The sequence below is a fragment of the Eschrichtius robustus genome, chromosome 15 (genome assembly GCF_028021215.1).
Source record: "Eschrichtius robustus isolate mEscRob2 chromosome 15, mEscRob2.pri, whole genome shotgun sequence".
In the NCBI taxonomy this organism is placed as follows: domain Eukaryota; kingdom Metazoa; phylum Chordata; class Mammalia; order Artiodactyla; family Eschrichtiidae; genus Eschrichtius; species Eschrichtius robustus.
In genome coordinates this window covers 23,280,073-23,297,881 of record NC_090838.1, presented here as the reverse complement: position 1 = coordinate 23,297,881, position 17,809 = coordinate 23,280,073, and the positions used below count along the sequence as shown (strand labels likewise).

General features: G+C 46.3%; 1 protein-coding gene across 1 annotated transcript in view; it reads left to right on the top strand.

Moving 5' to 3' along the window:
• Positions 1-17,809, top strand: part of ALK (ALK receptor tyrosine kinase) — a 730,695-nt gene that overhangs the window by 668,219 nt on the left and 44,667 nt on the right. Inside the window, exon 13 of the mRNA XM_068564150.1 lies at positions 11,290-11,452. Coding sequence (XP_068420251.1) covers positions 11,290-11,452 — 163 coding nt within the window. The remainder of the gene's footprint in view (positions 1-11,289; positions 11,453-17,809) is intronic.

Here is a 17,809-nt window from a genome sequence, read left to right as displayed (position 1 = left end):
TTATTTTTTATTAAGTGACTGACAGACTGAATGATCCAGTTCTGGGATTAATGTTCACAAGTAAGGAAAATAAGGTACAGCTTGGGCTTGTTCAGCAACCCAACTGAAAGTCAGAAAAACTCCTGGGCCTCAGAAGAGCTCCCTGAAAAAGAGGAGTATTTCTTTTCCTTCACCCAGATTTATGACTTGGAGCCTACTAACTAGTCCATTCAGTCTATCAGCTGATCGGCTCCCTCACCCATGGGGCCAGTGGCATGTCCACACTGCTAAGGGGCAGGACTCGAGTGTTTCCTTAGAGACTGCAGGGCTCCCTGCCTCTCAGTTATGTGGGTGTGGGTGTGCGAGCATGAGTGTGTGCTGGTGTGTGTGTGACTGTGTGAAGGTGTGTGCCGGCTCCTTGGGAGCCTACCCCCTCTCTGCTGTGCAGTCATGAGTAAGACAAAATTTGCCTTTCAACACATCCATCTGTACCACCAGAACGCCTCTGGTCCACTCCATCCTATGATGTTCTAACCCTAATACGAGAACTCCAAAGGGTCAAAGATGCTTCCTTTGAAGCATGCACAGTACCCGCAGCATGTGTGAGCTCCCTCTTCTAACCCCTCAAGTGGGTTTGGCGGCTGACGTTTGGCCTACTCTCTTTTTTCTATTTTTTTTTTTGTTTGTTTTGTTTCTGTTTTTCATTTAACAAAGGTTTATTAACTATCTTCTGTGTGGCTGGCACTGTTTTAGGTCCTGGAGACAAACAGTGAACAAAATTGGCTAAGCCCCACTCTTGTAAAGTTTGCACACTAGAGGGATAAACAGGGAACAAACAAGTGTACAGATGATATAGTTTCAGATAGTGATGTGTTATGAAGAAAATAAAGCAAGTGAAGGGCACAGAGATGACTGAGCATGTGTGCTATAACGATGGGTGTTAAGGGAGAAAACTCAACTTCGTCAGGTGTGCCTCAGAGCAGAACCGGGATAATACTATTTGTTACTATCGTTAAGACCCCACTTTTTACTCCTGGGCTGGCGTGGCCTGGGGAACCTCTGAGGCCCCTCTACAACGTGACTACAGCTCTCATAAGCTCTAGAGGCCTTGACCATGAAGTGTGCAGACACAGAGCAGAGCATGGTGGAGAAAGGGGCGCACACCTGGGCTGAGCAGGCTGGGCCGGGGGAGTGGCCCAGACACCTGCTCTCCTCCAAGGAAGGCAGGCTGAAGGCCACACACAGTTTCTAAAGAAGCACTGGAAACCCGGCCCCAATCCAGTCTGGCATTGCTGTTGGAGTGAGAGCAGCAGGACTGTCTGGCAAGTGGTGTTTTCTTTGCCAGGTGGGAGGAGATCTGTGTTCTAGGAAGTCTCCATCCACATTAAGTCTGATCCAGCCAATGTCCAGCAGCCCAAGGAAGTGTCCAGTCCAATAACAAAAATTACTATATAGATGACTGCTGATGTTGGCTCGGTGGCCCTATACATGACTAGTCTCATTAGTTCAATGCCTAATGATGTCAAGACTCACATCTCTGTGATCTTTTTGGCCTTTTCCTCATGCTTGTTGCCTCATGGCCACTGCATCTCCAGGCACCATGACTGCCCTCAAGCAGGAATAAGAGAGAATTGCCTCTTCCCTTCTTTTCTCTAGTCTTACATAGTTTGTCTTCTGTCTTTGGTCCACCATTTGGTCCTACTTGCTCCCCCACTGCTTCCCTTTCTGCCCTGGACATTTGGATTCCCCCCTTTTCACGTGTCCCTGTTCTCCAAGTCATCTTAGAAGGTCCGGGACCCTGACCCAGGAGTCAGGACATTTGTTCTTCTAGCTCCTAAGCACTTGGCCACTTGGGCTGCCTGCACCTCCATCTGCCCTCCATCTGTCAGAGGTGTTACAGTCCCAAGGCCTTGTAAGGATTTCACCCTTCATGATTTAGAACCAAACAATAAGCAAGAACTAGTAAGAATAAAGCAGTGAGGGGTACTGGCCTCCCACGCTGTTGCCTCTCTCCCAGGAGCCAGTGGACTTTACAACAGGAGATACCAGACCAGGGTTTTCTCTCCCAGGTCTGTGGACAAGAGCAGATGAGGGCAGAAATCAATGACTCTTCAGGCCTGAGTGTGGCAAGGCTGGTATTTGAAACACTGCTACTTCCCACTTAAGCCTCAGAACCAAATCCATTAAGTGTAACCCCCAGATGGGTGAGTCCGCAGCACCCATCTCGATATCAAATACTTTATTAACACAACTCTGGCCTGAAGCCAACTTGGGAATAACCAAATTAGCCCTGAGGCCTCCCTTAACTTAATTTTTACAGCTCTGCTTTCAGGATAGCGTTTTTCCTGTGACCTTTCCTCTCTCACGTGTTACTCTCCCTCAGGGAGCAGGGGGTGGCTGAGAACACAGCACAGACGCCGTCACAGGAGGCATTAAAAACTGCCTCAGATCGCCAGGCGTCAGAGCTGTTTAGGGTAATTCAGTCCTGAAAGCAGCTTTTATCTCAACAGCCCAGATTTGCTGCCCTATTGATGGGGAGCCGGCTTGTTCAGAGGTTCCTCTTGGCGAAGGGATGTCTGCCTCCCAGCAGAGAGGGATGTGGGCCTCTGGTCTTTGTTCCCCAGGAGACCTCAGCTTTTGCAGGCATCCTGCCCGTCTAGAGGAACTGCGTGAGGGTCTAGGGAGACAAAGATGTAAAAGTGAAGAAGAGATTATACGTGTGAGCACGTCTAGTACAAAAGACAGAGCTGGTATTAATAATTGTTGTTGTTACCCCCTCCTAACTTCTCATCATCAAAATAGAACAAGAGAGAAATGACCAGAAAGCTACACATGAGTAAACGAGGTGTGTGTGTGTGTGTGTGTGTGTGTGTGTGTGTGTGTGTGTAGATGCAAACAAATTCAGTCTGAGAAACAAACTAGAACAACAAGGAAAATTCATCACTGAAAACTGTGTTGTAAAAAGAGTAAATGTGATGTTCCCCTCCTCACTTAGTCTCTGTAACCACAGGCCATTTCTTTAACTTTTCTACATGGTTGCCTATCTCATGAGATAAACGTAACAGTTCTTCCCCCTTCCCTATCTACTGACCTAACATGGTTTTAGGAAGCTAAGCTCACTGGAGAATGGAGATGCACCATCAATGTACTGTAATTAAGTACGTTGAAACTGAGGGACTAAAGATTCCCAGTCCTGTTGGTTCAGAATCACAGCAGCATCCTTTTATCTGAGGATAGAAGATTCTTCTAGTACCTTCCACCATCCACCAAATATAAGAACCAAAATATAAATACATTCCAAAACTCTGAAATAAAGGTTTTTTGTAGCTAGCTGCCCCTCAGTCTGATGCACAGAGAGGTGTCGGGCCCTTCTCATGCCCTCACCCAACATTAGGTACCAAATAAGATTAATCAGAGAACATCCTGAACCACTAAGAAGGCATACCCGACAGTAGAGAGAGAGGACAGTGAGTTAATATGAAATATTTATCTCTGCAGCCGTTTAGTAAAGGGTCAAATAGCCCTAAACAACTTAAGTCCAAGTGGCACTATCAAGAGGAAGTTAAATTATACTTAGTGTGCTGTATCCAACAAAAAGGCAGAATATGATGTAACAGCACGTTCTAGGCCATGGTCAATGGGGATGTCCCTGAGGTGAAATCTGAAAAACCCTGCAGTCTCAGGAGTAGAAATACAGGTGAGGAGCCTGACCAGAGAGATGGTATAAAGGAGCTAATCACAGCAGAGGATGTCAAGTGATTCCTAAATTTTAAAAAATTTTAACGATTCTGGAAAGATGGCAGTGATGGCAGTAACAGCGTAGGTTTTTTGTTTTTGTTTTTTTCTCTCTCTGAATCCCTATGCAAAAATCAAGGAAATGTGTATCAAAACTGAAAACCCATGTATATTTACAACAAAAAATTTTTTGAGAATATATTCCCCTCCAACCCCAAAATACAAGTGAGTGAAGACAAAGCACCAACAACCATAAGACCTGCATAGTATCAGCATCTGAACAAGGGAAAGAGAAGAAAAGCAACAGGCTATCTTACAAACCTGAGAACAGGAGAACCCCCAAATAGCTGACAGGTATTTGCTGGAAATGACAGACAATCTGAAAATAGCTACTGAAACTAGGAGAGTTCTTCCCCAACCCAGTGGTGTGTGAGAGCAAGGGGCCTTTGGTGAGATCTGAAGGAGCTAGAAGAGTCTGGCCACTGAGCATCCTTTCCAGGAAATGACCCACACTGAGAAGAAATTTCTAGGACTGAAATCAATATTGACTAGGATAGGGATAATAGAGACCACAAAAAGTGAAGATATCCAGATTCAAGTGGGGGAAAGAAATAGAGCCAGAAACATCGGAAAGCAAACTGCCATATTTTTTAACACTATATGAAAATTAAAAAAGAGTAAAGGGAGCTGTGTAAAGTTAGAAAATCTCCTGAATCCTAAAAGTTCTAGCAAATTAATTTTATGTTAAAATGCATAAGTGTCAAGATCGAACCCCATCCAAATTACAATAAGAATTTTAAAAGAGCAGAGAGGACAGAGTAACATCCCTACAGAAAAATAAGAGCATACCAGAAAGACAGGCCCACAGAGGAGATAACAATTGTAAACTATTTCAAAATGAGTTAACAGACAAGAAAACAATGAAAATAACATAAATCATTATTATAAAAATCAGAAACTAGATGGTAGAACTCTCTAAAGAATTTGAAATAAAAGGAAAAAATAATTTCAGAAATGAAGACTAAATTAGAAGGTATGCAAAAGCAAATAAACATAACAGTTAATGCCTTATGAGAAATAGAAGGTGAAAAGAGAAACTTTTTTAAAATCAAAAAGATGATATACATCAAAGAGAGGCAAAGAAGATCGAACACACAGATAACAAGAGTGTGTGAAAAAGAAAACCAAAGAAGGGGGACAAAACAAATGTTTAAAACTATAATTCAAGAAAAATGTTCTTATTGAAACTACTTATTAAAACAGCATATCTGTATATCTGAGAATATTGACTCAGATTGAGCAATACCAAAGTATCAATATATTATAGTAGAATTGCTATACCTTAAGGAAAAAAAAAATACTGTGGGCACCTAAGCAAAAACAGCTAATGATTTATTAAAGAATGAAATTTGGGTTATCATCAGAGTTTTTGACAGCAATACTTTATACCAGAAGAAAATGGAGTAACATATTTAATACACTCAAAAGGAGAAAATATTATCAACATTCAAGGACTCAAGGAATATTGCTCCTATGAGCCCCTCCTAAGGAATCTACTTGAAAACAAACTTCAAACAACCAAAGTGACTAGAGATATATCAACATGATTGATATGGGCATTAAACGTACAGTACTTACAGACTAACTAAAGGTTAAAGAGGAAAGAGTAGTATATGTAATGGCAATGTGCCCAAACAATGTAGATAGTGTTCAACTTCAAGAAATTTTAGGAGAATAGAGAGCACATATACCAAAAAAAATGTTTTTACCGATCTCAGTTTTTATATTGATTATGGTATAGTAGTAGTATTGTTACTCTGATACTATTGTGTGTATAATGGAGGATAAAGTGAATGAGTAATTATAGAATATTCTAATTCCATTTTCACCTTTGTTCTTGAAAACCAAGACTCTCAGTGTGGAAAAAGGAATACAGATGTAATATAGAAGAGGTTAAATTAAAAACCCTGTAGTCCTGAATTTGATTTGGAACTGTCAGTGTGAACTCACGGGTATTTTGTCATATAAATGTGTGTGTGTGTGTGTATTTATACTGATATACATATGTATGCAACATGTATATTTCCTAGCTCTGTCCACTAAAGAAGCCTAGAAACAATCACCAACCCAGTAGCAATAAGTGTCTATAGCACCCAGATTGTATACTTAAAATACCTTTTTTCACTCAAAGAAACCAAAGCTTTTGAAAAAATGGCTGAGCCCAGGTCTGGGGAAGGGACATTTCATCATACCAGATAGCAAGGAAGCAAAAGAACTCAGGAAGCTACCACTGACCGAAAATGTGACGATTTGAGCTTCTAAGGAATAATAATTATGATTAATTAAAAGTCAAAATATGTTTAAATTCATGTATTCATAATGATATACAAACAACTGATTAGTCAACTTCAGAGGACGATAGAGGACCAATTCATTACCCTGGATACTGCAAATAAGGAGAAAGAATTGAGCATTTATCCTGCCTTTCCTATATGAACTACACCAATGGGTAACAACATAGTAGGTAAAAGGAAGCATCTCTTTATAAATATATGTCAACTAATAAATAAGGAAAAAAATATATAATTTGGATATCATTATTTTGCAACTCCCAATAAATAAACGAACCTAGGCATTAAGCTTCGACAACTGCTAACACCGAAAAAAGACAGCAATAATCAGACATTGATCTTGTGTCTAGAAGGGGATGCTACTGCATTGTTTAAAGAGTTGAAATGTTTTAACCTCACAATGGCAACGATACGTATATTGCTTTCATTTTGCCCTAATAAGGAGAACAAGTTATTAATTTTCATCATGTACTCACAAGAAGGGTTACTTTCTCCAATTTATAATAAAGAATAGTGTCATATACATTTATGGATGGTGAATGATTATATTTACTTGGATTTTTGGTCATTATTCTGTTTAACAAGATCTACAGTGGCCATCAAAATGGTTCCATATGCCACAGCTCCCATGAAGTTCAGCTCAGTCAACAGATACGGATAAAACCGAGTTCCATGGATCAGAATAAAAATGGCATATAAGATCCACAAGAGCCATTGAGCACTCTTCTGTGGCACAACCATATAGGCCTTTGATGTGAGGCAGATCCTTATTATTGTGATTAATAATGATAGCTGAGAACTTGTTTTCCTTTGTATCACGTTTTATGTCTTTGCATTCAACTGAGCAGATGAGATGGCTTAGCAACAGTAATAAACCCAGCACAGTCACTACCTAGCCTATTTTTTTAACATTGTGCTGTGTATTACTAATTGATTTGTCTCCTCTTGGAGGGTGCTGCAATATACTTAAAATGAAACCCAGTGCTTAATGGATTTTTCTTTACTCAGCTGTCTATAACCAATCAGTATTTTGACGTTTGTGGGTTCTTTATACAATATAGCTGTGAGTATTGAACTAGGTTTCCAGTGGGTGGTATAATTAAGAACAAGATAAAGCAGTTCTTGTCTTTTCTCTCTCATAAATGAGTTTTAATACAATAGTTGTTTTTTGTTTGTTTTTTAAGTAAGAGAAGAGGAAAGAGCCGGGTTTCCTCCCTCCCCTGCTCCCAATCCAGGCTCCTCCTTGGGGGCCATTTAGTCCTCCTACAGCTCCGCAGAGCCTCAGGGATCAATGTAGAGTCTCAGCTGGGGAAATGTGAGGACCCTTGAACTCTCAGACTGGCAACTTGGCGTCAAGCCCACCTCGCTGCTGGTCTCACTGTGACCTTGATCTTCTCTTTAAAAGCCAAGATTTTCCCTTGTTGCTTATTACCCAGTCCCTCTCGTATGTCTCCTTGCTGATCTTGTAAACATTGCAGTTACTAGATTTCCCTTTTGACACCCCCTGGCTCCCCGTGGCCTCTCGGGGGACCAGAGTCCTGACACTGAGCACCTGTTTTCCCTGGTTTGTGCCCATGACCCCCCAAAGTGCACACTCTGCTAGGCTAAGCTACTGTGGGACTTTCTGAGGGTGAGGGTCTACCTACCACATACCCTGACCAAACTCCTCTCCCCTCACGGTGGCCTGCCTACTCTCTGGTCCTGGGCAAACTTGGTCGGGTTTAACTGAGATCTGGGCTCATAGATTTAAAAAGGGGGAAAAAAAAAAAAAAAAACAGACTTGCAGAAAGGTTCCATGAGGATTTCATGGTGATTGTAGCACCTTTTCAAGTCTTGAACTTAAACTCAGAAGATCTATGTTTAACTCCTAGCTTGACTGATTATCCACTCTGTTTACAGCAGGCTGGCTCTCCTGGAAAAGTTGTCATATAATGCAAATATTGTCCTCCCTCCACCATGGCCCCAACCTAGTATCTACTAATCTGAATCTTCAGGGCTCTGGAATCTGTATTTTCTAAGGTCCTCAGGTGGTTTGGGAACCACTGAATTCAGATATCTCCAAGGTCCCACCTTGCTGTGGCATTCTGTGATGTCTATGAGATTCCAGACAGAATGAGCAAAGAGAACCAACAGGATGAAGCTTTAGTAAGACAAGCCCGCACACATCAGAAGCAGGACAGCCCTTCACAATGGGCAATAAACTCAGAGACCCCATACCCCCAAGAAGTGCTGCTGGTGGGACACAGAAATTAATTCCAAACAACTTTGGGCAGATTTATGAGAGGCAGAGCCATCCAAGGGAGCAGGGAGGACCACCATGCCTCGAAGGCTGTGGGAGCAACAGAATTCCGGCTGGATGAATCATGGGTTTGACCTGGGATGGCAAATCCTCTATTCCCGTGGAATCCACTTCAGAAAGAATTCCCGCTCTGGACCTTTCCATCAGCAGTTGCTGAAAATGAAAACAGAACTTTGTGCATAGAAACCACCTGAGACTAATATATGTCCACTGAGTTGGGAAAATACTGGTCCCTTTATTGAGAAACAGCCCTAGAGTCCCTTCTTTATGGCCTGGGGAACATAAATCTTGAGTTTGGGTGTCTCTGCTTCCTTACAGTCAAAAACTGAGCAGGAAGTTACACACTTTTTAAACTATATTCACTATGCATCTCTAATGCATAATGTTGTTCTAAGCACTTTGCTTAGGTCATCATTTAATACTCACAGCATGTCTAAGTACTAGGTGATATTGTCTCCACTTGTTCAGATTAAGAAATTGAGGCTCAGAGAGGCTATAGCGTTTTTACCCCAGTTCTCATACCTCATCAGAGGTAAAATCCAATGAGAAAATTTGGCCCATCTGGATCCAAAGCCCATTCCCCTCTTCCTGCCTCGTCAGATGCCCAACTTGGCCAAGAAGTAGAAGCCCACCCTCTCTGGGAACATCTCAGAACCTTCAGAACAATGTTAGGCGAGGCTGAAGTTAGAAGAGGGTCCTGCTGAAGGACATGCTCCGGTAGGGTACCAAGCCCATGCCTTCCTTGAACTGCCTTCCTCAGCACACTCTTCAGGGGGAAAAAAATACATATTTATATTTATGTCTAAATTCTTTAATTTCCAGGGCTGAATTAACTAAGTGAACCATCATGCTTCTGCCCCAGATTGATAAGGCTGCCCCCAAACCCAGGCTGCTCGCTTATAGGCACAGACTGAACCTGCAGAATAGGCTTCAAGGAGCTAGAGACCACGGGCAGGAGTGTATTTTTTAACTTCTTTTCTGAGCTGTTCTTTTTTCCCTGCTCCTATCGTCATCCCCAACTCACTGAGTTTAAATTCCTAGGTGCCGTTGGCGGAGGGATCCATGTACACAGAAACCCTGTCCGCATTTCCCATTGTCAGGAACAGCACCAGCCTTGGGTGCAGGCACGTGTCAGTGACACAGCTCACATGTTTAGAGTTTTGGACTTTACAATGACCTTTCACACCCCTCGCTTTCTTTAATCCTCATGGCAACCCAGCCCCTTTCACAGGCAATGGAACACGATCAAGGTCCCATAATCAACAATGCTGCAGCTACTCCCAAACTCAGATGTTCGTGCTGATTTCGAAGCCCGAATCCTTTCCGCTCCTCCCCTCTGGCACAGCCCACACATGTGATTTGAACACTGGAGAGGGTGAAAGGACATCTGGCCAAGAGAGCTCTGCTGAAATGCCTCCAGTAAAGAGTTAGTCCTTTGAATTAACAGGTTACCCCTTATAATACAAATAGATGAGAAAATTAACAATCAGCCATTCACACCAAAGATGAATGGATTCATCACCTTCTTGCCCTTGAAACAAGCTTCAGAAACCGAATAGAAACCAACATCTTCATTCGAAAACATGAAGCCAGGAAAGGTATTGAGCGCTCAGTATTGAGTAGCTGTATGCATGGGAACCCCAACTAGAGCTTCGGTCTCCCGACCTCAGCTCTGGGGCAGTGTCACAAAAGCCCACCACAGCCAGCCCGGTTTTCAGATTATCAAGACTGCCCAGTGTAATCTCAATCTGATTGCTAATAATTAGCAACCCAAATTAACCTTTCATTTTTGCATCAAGTTAGTTGAAAGTCATCAAAAGAATTTTATGCTTTAGCAAACAAAACTATATACACCCAAATTAATTTTTTCATAATTTTCTGTAGGTAGAATTCGACTTAATCACTTTAAAGGGAAATAATTTCTTCAATCTTATAATGAGATTTTTGTATTTTAAGTAAAAGTGATTTATCAAGAGCACATTTTTTGGGGAAGTTTTTATAGGTTGTAAACACGTTAAAATTCCTGCCAGGATGAAATCTGACAATTCCCCAAGGTCCAGCCAGGCTCAAAGATAGAAAGTTTGGAAGGAATGGCCCAGTGGCAGTGGAGGGGTGGGGATGTGCTGGGTGTTCCTGAGGCACCCCCAGAAGGCCACCTAAGAGCATTGGGTGCTCCGGGTGAGGACAGAGCACCAGGAAGCGGTGAGGGGCTTGGAAAAGGACCTGCACCAAAGGCAGATGTGACCTGTTTCCCATTTTTTACACCCTCTGTTACATAGAGAGCCTGAGAGCTGCTTCTAATGCATTTCCAAACCCAACCAGTGTGGGGGAGGAGGGCATGGAGCCAATTCTGGGTCCACTTTACTCTTTTGATCTTCTCCAAGCTAAGAAGATCCTATATGCAGATATCAAACTTTCGGAAGCGGGTTATATCCAGTCACAATAGCACAGATTGAGCACCTGTTGTTTGCCCAGCACTGTGCTGGACTCAGTGAGAAACCAGGAGAGGACCTGGCCACCGCCCGCCTGTCTCACCTGAGAAGGGTCTTCTCTCCCTCCTCAGAACCTTCACAGTGCAGTGTTAGCCAGACCCTCTTGAGGCTCTTTTTCTGTTACTGTCCTGTCTTGTTGCAGCCCTTTGGGTCTCCCTTTAGTAGGCTGTAAGCTTCTTTAGGCCAGGGTCCAAGTCTGCTCCATTTGTGTCTCTCCCTTAGTATCTGTCTGGTCCAGGGCCTGGCACACAGTAGGTCCTTAACAGAAGTTTCCAGTTCAAATGACTGATTGGTGTTTCTTGCCCCGACATGGGTGCCATCTTGGAACGTGGGTTTGGCCCCATGGAGCAGACAGCTCAGAGGCAGCAGAGGGAGGCCCACGGAGGAGGGAGGGTCAGGCCAAGTGAGTGATCGCCTTTCCTCTTGTGTGCAGTTCACTGGCTGTTCACCACATGCGGGGCCAGTGGGCCCCACGGCCCGACGCAGGCCCAGTGCAACAATGCCTACCGGAACTCCAACCTGAGCGTGGTGGTGGGGAGCGAGGGCCCCCTGAAGGGCATCCAGACCTGGAAGGTGCCAGCCACCGACACCTACAGGTGGGTATGGGGGAGGGGGAGGGCAAGGGGCAGATCCACCCTCCCGAAGAGGACTGGGGTCCTGCCGTTGGGTGCATGCCTGCTCTCCTGGGGTGCCCGGGCAGGCCAAGGCTCCGAGGCCACAGACTCTGGCCCACATTGGAGTGTAAGGGCTGGAGATGGGGAGATTTGGGATAATGGAATATGGCAAGAAAAGAAGCTGTGTCCTCTGTCCTCAAGAAGCCCACAGACTCATTTGTGGAGATGATATGCATGCATGCACCAGCTTCAGAACATTCTTTAGCTTTATTAATAACTATAATTATAGTGGGCTGTTCTTTGAACTTCATGCTGTTCAAATGAGGCAATGAATGTCAAAGTGTTTGGGAGACAAAAGTATGATACACGTGAAAGATGATTCCTTATGCTTGAGCCTCCTTTCCTGGGCCTTCATTGTTTGCAAGCAAAGCAACTATTCTGGAACTCTTATCCCAGGCCCAACCCCACAGAGTTCCACCAGAGTCAGGCCAGGCTGGAGGGAGGCCCGACTCCAACGGGCACTCAGCTAAGCGAAGCTAATGGCAAGGCCTAGACCAGTGGCTCCTAACCTTGAGCGGGCATCGGAATGACAGGAAGGCCAGTTAAAACAGAGGTTGCTGGTTCCACTCGCGGAGTGTATGATTTTATAGGTCTGGAGTGGGGTCCAAGAATATGAATTTTTTTTCATGCTAAACATTTTTACATTAATGAAGCAAATATGACAAAACACTGACATTTATTGGATGCAGGTTGAGGAGGGAGACACCAGTGGTACTCACTGTACTCATGGTATCCATCCATATTCATTCATTCACCGAGAATATGAATTTCTAGCAAGTTCCCAGGTGACGCCGATGCCGCCGCTGGGTTAACCACAGCCCATGCTGTCATCCTTGCTCAGCTCGATGCCATGGGCAAGGCCAGTGCCGCAATCCTTGTTTTACAGTTGAGAAAACGGAGGCTCAGAGCGTCAGGAGCTTCCCACGGCCACATGGTCAAGAAATGGCCTCCAAGCCCAGACTTCGGAGGCGCAGCTCTGTAGAGGTTCCTCCCACCGCACATGGCTGGGCTGTGTAAACAGGAACCATCATAATCATGCTGTCATTTGTGCAGATGCCCCCTAGAGGCTGAACACAGTGGGAAGTGAGCTGCTTCCCCTCCCGCAGCCCCCAACCCCCAGCACATCCTCAGCGCCCTGGGAAGGAAAGGGGCTTCTCAGGTTGCCCTGTTTTCCACACATTCCCGCCCCTGGGACTTCAGTGTAAATGCGTTCCGGGGAAAGCCCTAAGTGCTTTTTAAATGACATTCTGGGCAGGAATGCAATAACAAGGCTTGGCTGCAATCAGATTAGCTGCTCCAGGTCCCACACATCCCTAGTAAATGGCCAAAGATCTCCGGCTACCCTCGGCCCCGCCATACTGAGCAGGCCGGACCTCCCCGTCCGAACTGGCTGAATTTCCAGGGGTCATCCACTGTCCTAGAGAGAAGGATATGCATGTCTGTTGAGGACCCACTAGGTATTTCTCCTCCTTTTCACAATGAGGTAGGTGTTATTACTATTGTTTTTATCCATATTCCCTTGTTTCCATATGGAGAAACGTGTCAGGAAGCTTAGCAAAAGATCTAAGGCCACTCAATCAGTGACAAAGCTGGAATTTGAACCCAGGACCCTCAGTCTCAAAGTCTGTTGGTTCTTTCCATTAAAACTCCCACTCAGGAAACAGGAAGTGGGAGGGGGCGTAGGAACTCAGGAAACAGGAAGTGGGAGGGGGCGTAGGAATCATGCGGCACCCACCTCCAGGAAGCCTCCAGGAATGAGAGCCTGGGCGGGGAGGCCCCGCCGCCTGAAGGGATACTGGGCAGCCCAGCCCTTGGTGCAGATCGCCACATACAAAAAGCAACGTGAAGAAGAAAGCAGAGGAGCTGTAAGGCAGACAGAGACCTCAACACTTACCCCCAGCAAGACCCATGGTCCCATCCCGGCCCAGGGCGACTCCCAGGCTAGACTGGCTCGAAGTCCTCTGCGACTTACAGAGGTCCTCTTGGGCTGCGTTCCTCCTGAGATAGTGTGAATCAGACCCACTTCCAAACTCGGGCGGGTTATTTAATCTCTTGAGACTCTGTTTCCCCACCTGTAAAAGGCGAAGGTTGGGGGTTGCTAACACCTGCCCAGTTGGTTGCAAAGATCATGTACAAGTGCCTCGCACACGCCCTGCACGCGGCAGGTGCTCCCCAGCCCAGCTGACTGCAGAGAAGTCCCCTGGAGTGGTGTCAGGCAGTGGCCAGACAGCATTTCCAGAAACAGCAGTAGTTCCTGACTTCTCTGCTTCCAAGGACTTTTTTCTGACTTCTTCAGATGGTCCCTGCCTTTTGAAAGATTTTGCCTGCCAAACTACACTTATTAAGTAATAATTAATTCATTTTCCTATTTTTTATTAATCACAGCTATATCTAAGTCTAGCCAGGTTTCTGATCTGTGTAAATTGCCACGGTATAGCCACCCTGTGTTGCTACAAGCCCAGCCCAAATCAGAGAACTGTTTCCATTTCTCTCTTTGGAATATTGAGACTAGCTCCCAGCCCCCAGCACCGCCTGCTGAACACTCATTAGAAACACACACAGGAGCCGTTTTTCTGTTGAAGCAGGACACTTCGAAGTGCCCAAATTTGTAAAGGGGACTTCTGATCAGGACTTTTTTGAACTGGCCTGAGAAGCACCATATCAAAATGGAAGAATCAAAACCAAAATATGTTGGGTTTGGGTTTTTGTTGTTGCTGTTGACTCCTTGTTTTTTAACCCAACAAAGACTGTTACAGATATTCCTGACCCTCACCTCATCCTTGACCCTGGATGAGGCTCGGGACTTGGACAATAATGTCTATTGGTCACATAACGTCGCATCAAAGAAGCAGACCATTTAATGATTTGCTATACAGACCACATCGAAATGTCCCCAAGTCAGAATATCCAGGTTGAGAAGTCAGGTGCCCTTTTCCTGGAAGATATTTTCTCCATATTAACTAATTCTCATTTAGTAAGTGCAGTTCGTCTAGTGAGACAAACATAGGACACACAGGAGGATGGATGTAAAAGGTTCTTGAGAACAGAAAGGTTGGAATCATTCCTTAGGGAGTCCGTCTATTCCTGGAAGAGTGTGGCGCTCAGCTAGTGCTGCCTGGCTGCAGCTTGAGGCCTGGCACGGTTATTGCTACAGTCAAGGTCTCTACCTACTGATCAGGGAGGTGAAGGAAAGCGAGCTATACTTATCAAGCACCCACTGTGTGCCACAGTGGGGCGTCATTGCCTGGGGCTTGCTCAGGGATGCATACAGGTTAAAAAAAAAAAAATTCTTTTTTTAAATTAATTTTTATTGGAGTATAGTTGATTTACAATGTTGTGTTAGTTTCTGCTGTACAGCAAAGTGAATCCGTTATACGTATACCTATATCCGCTCTTTGTTAGATTCTTTTCCCATTTAGGTCATTACGGACTACTGAGTAGAGTTCCCTGTGCTATACAGTAGGTTCTTATTAGTTATCTATTTTATATACAGTAATGAAAACACCTCCACTCTTAATTAACTGGTCATTTACCCGGTGTTCCTCTCCCATCTTCTACACCTTTGTCTACTACCACGAAGAGGGAGAGGAAGGACAGGCCAGGAAGGAGACAGCAGGCTAAGGTGGGGCTTTAGGGGCAAAACCTAAATCTCCATCTCCTCCCCACACACACTCACACACACACACTGCTTTCCTGCCCTGGGCTTCCCCTTCCCCTGGATTTGCCACTTCCTCTATCAAAACAGGAGAGGTGTCCAGACCCGCTCCCCTCCTGCTTTGCACATCTCAGCGGACCATATTAAGCACCTGTTAGGACACTATGCCTGACACTTAAGTATATAAAGAGGTACAAGATCCAGTTTCTGCCCAAGAGGAGCCCCAGTCAGTGGCAGACGTAGGAACAAAGCATTTCAGTGTCATGTAGAAAGTACTGCAATGGAGGTTTACACACAGCCCTGTGTCAGAGGCCAGGGGAAGGGCTTGAGTTCATGGATGGCTTCCACAGGGAGACAGAAGCCTGAGTTAAGTCTTGAAGGTGATAGAGTTGTCTACGAAGACGAGGGGAGGGGCTTCCCGGGGGAAGGAGCCCCTGGGGCAAGCCAGGGCCTGCAGGAGCTGAAGCAGGACCTGGCCCTGAGGCTGGAGCCCCACCTCCCGAACTCGTTCAGCTCTTTCTGGTGCCAGCGAGATGGTGGTGGTGAGAGAAGCAAGTGGGGAGGCAGGGAGAACAGAGGGAAGGCTGGTGAGGTCAGGCAGGCAAGAGTCAAATGGGGCTAAACCAGGGCAGGGGAAACATGGCGGGAGAGGCTGAAATGTTTGGGCGGTAGAATCAGCATGACTGGAGGATTGAGTGGGTGGGATGGGGGTGAGGGGGAGCAGGCAATACCCAGGAGGATAGCCGTGCGTTGGGGGCTGAGGAAGCCAGGATAATAAGCGACAGCTCCTGTCCCAAGGAGCCTGATTGAGAAGGACTGGCAAGGATGAGGGTAACAGCGAGAGGGACACCTGATCTGGGGGAGATTTCCAAGTCTCGGTCTGAGTGCCCATGGAGGTGGGCGGCTAAGGTGGATCAGAACAGGAGCGTGATTGTGGGGGGTGTGCTAGGGCAGGAGCCTCAGCCTCCGCCTGAAATGGAGACGCACACTGACCGAGTCCAGCTCCAAGGCCCGGGGGGATTTAGTGCGATTCGGCGTGTGACACCCCGCGCAGGGGCAGTCGCATGCAGATGTCAGCCAGCCAGCCTCCCGCTCTCCTGACTTCTTCCCCTCTTCATCCTTCTCTCCCTCCTCCCAGCCCACCTGCCTGTTCTCCTGCCTCTCCAGGGTTCCGTATCCTTCCCTGTCCTCCTCCTCCCCCAGCTTCCCATGTACACACACACAAACACACGCACACACATGCGCACGTGCACACATGCACACAGATCGTCTCTAAAAACATTCATCAAGCACAGCCCACAGCTCCTGATGACAGTTCTCACATGGTTCACTTGTTCCTCAGACATCATGTACAAGAGGTCTCAGATCCCAGCTGGAGCCAGCAAAGCCCACCAGCCAACCTGGGCCACAGCTATTCCTGACGGCCTCCGTCACTCACACTAGTTTCCTCACCTGGCTCCACAGACCAGCACGTGCAGCTGGATGACACCATCATTCAAATCCACAAGCAGCCATGGAGCACCTACTGCCTGCCCGGCTCTGAGCCGGGGTGGTGCGGGGCAAGGGGCCTCCGGTTGTCTGCCGGGCACTGAATAGATGCTGCAGAACTTGTAGAGAGGACTGAGCCTCTGGAGCCTTGCAGTCTTTGCAGAGACCGCAGGGCAGAAAAGTTCAATAACAGTCCACGATGCCAATAAAGTCCTAAACAATTGTAGAAGAGAGTCACAAGTCATGATTCATTGCCAGAGTAATTGTGCAGATAGCCATAGCCATGAAGAGCACAGAGCAGGGAAAGTCGAGGGAGGGGGGCAGCACTGAGCGAAGATCGATGAGCCACAGGCAGAATGAAGTTTGGGTTCAACTTCTGACACACTGTATGACCTTGAAAGTGTGCTGCCCCTCCTCTACAAGGGCCTCATCTGTTGAAGGAGGGGTTGGAGAGAGAGGTCACTGACATCTCTTCCAGCTCTGATATTCCTGGGTCAGGAAGGTGGTAGGGAACGAGTGGACGATGAGTCTTGCTCATTGGTGCCAAACTGGAATGGAACCGGGGCAGCAAGGAGCGCACGCCTCCCCCGCTGACCCCCGGCGGTGTCGCCTGATGGCTCGCGTGACCCATCTGGATCATACGACTGTGTACCTGCACAGAGCTCTCGCCCTGACCAAGCCCTGCACATACCCAGCGTCTCCTGTGCTCTCACAGCAGCCCTGGAGGCAGGATGGATATGCAGGGTGGACCTAACTACTCTGATTTCACAGAGGAGGAAACCGAGACCCAGAGGACGGAAGGGACTCACTTAAGGTCCCACTGGGTGTTAGAGGCAGAGCCCAGAGCAGGTGTGGAAGAGAAATGAGGTGCTTCCTGCTTCCCCAGGTGGGGTCCTCTCACTCCTTCCCCCCCTCCACCGCCCCCGGCAGCCCCACCAAGTGTGCCGCCGACACCGCCATCACGCTGCACACCAGCTGTGCTCTCCTTCCAGGGTCCGGCAGGCAGCCACTTTGATTTGCAGCTAATTCTTTATTTTAAAAAGATTCACAACTCCATTACATCAGGTAACGATAGCTCACAGTCAATAATACAAAACGCAAACCTGATAAACATCCATTCTGACGAGGGGACATGG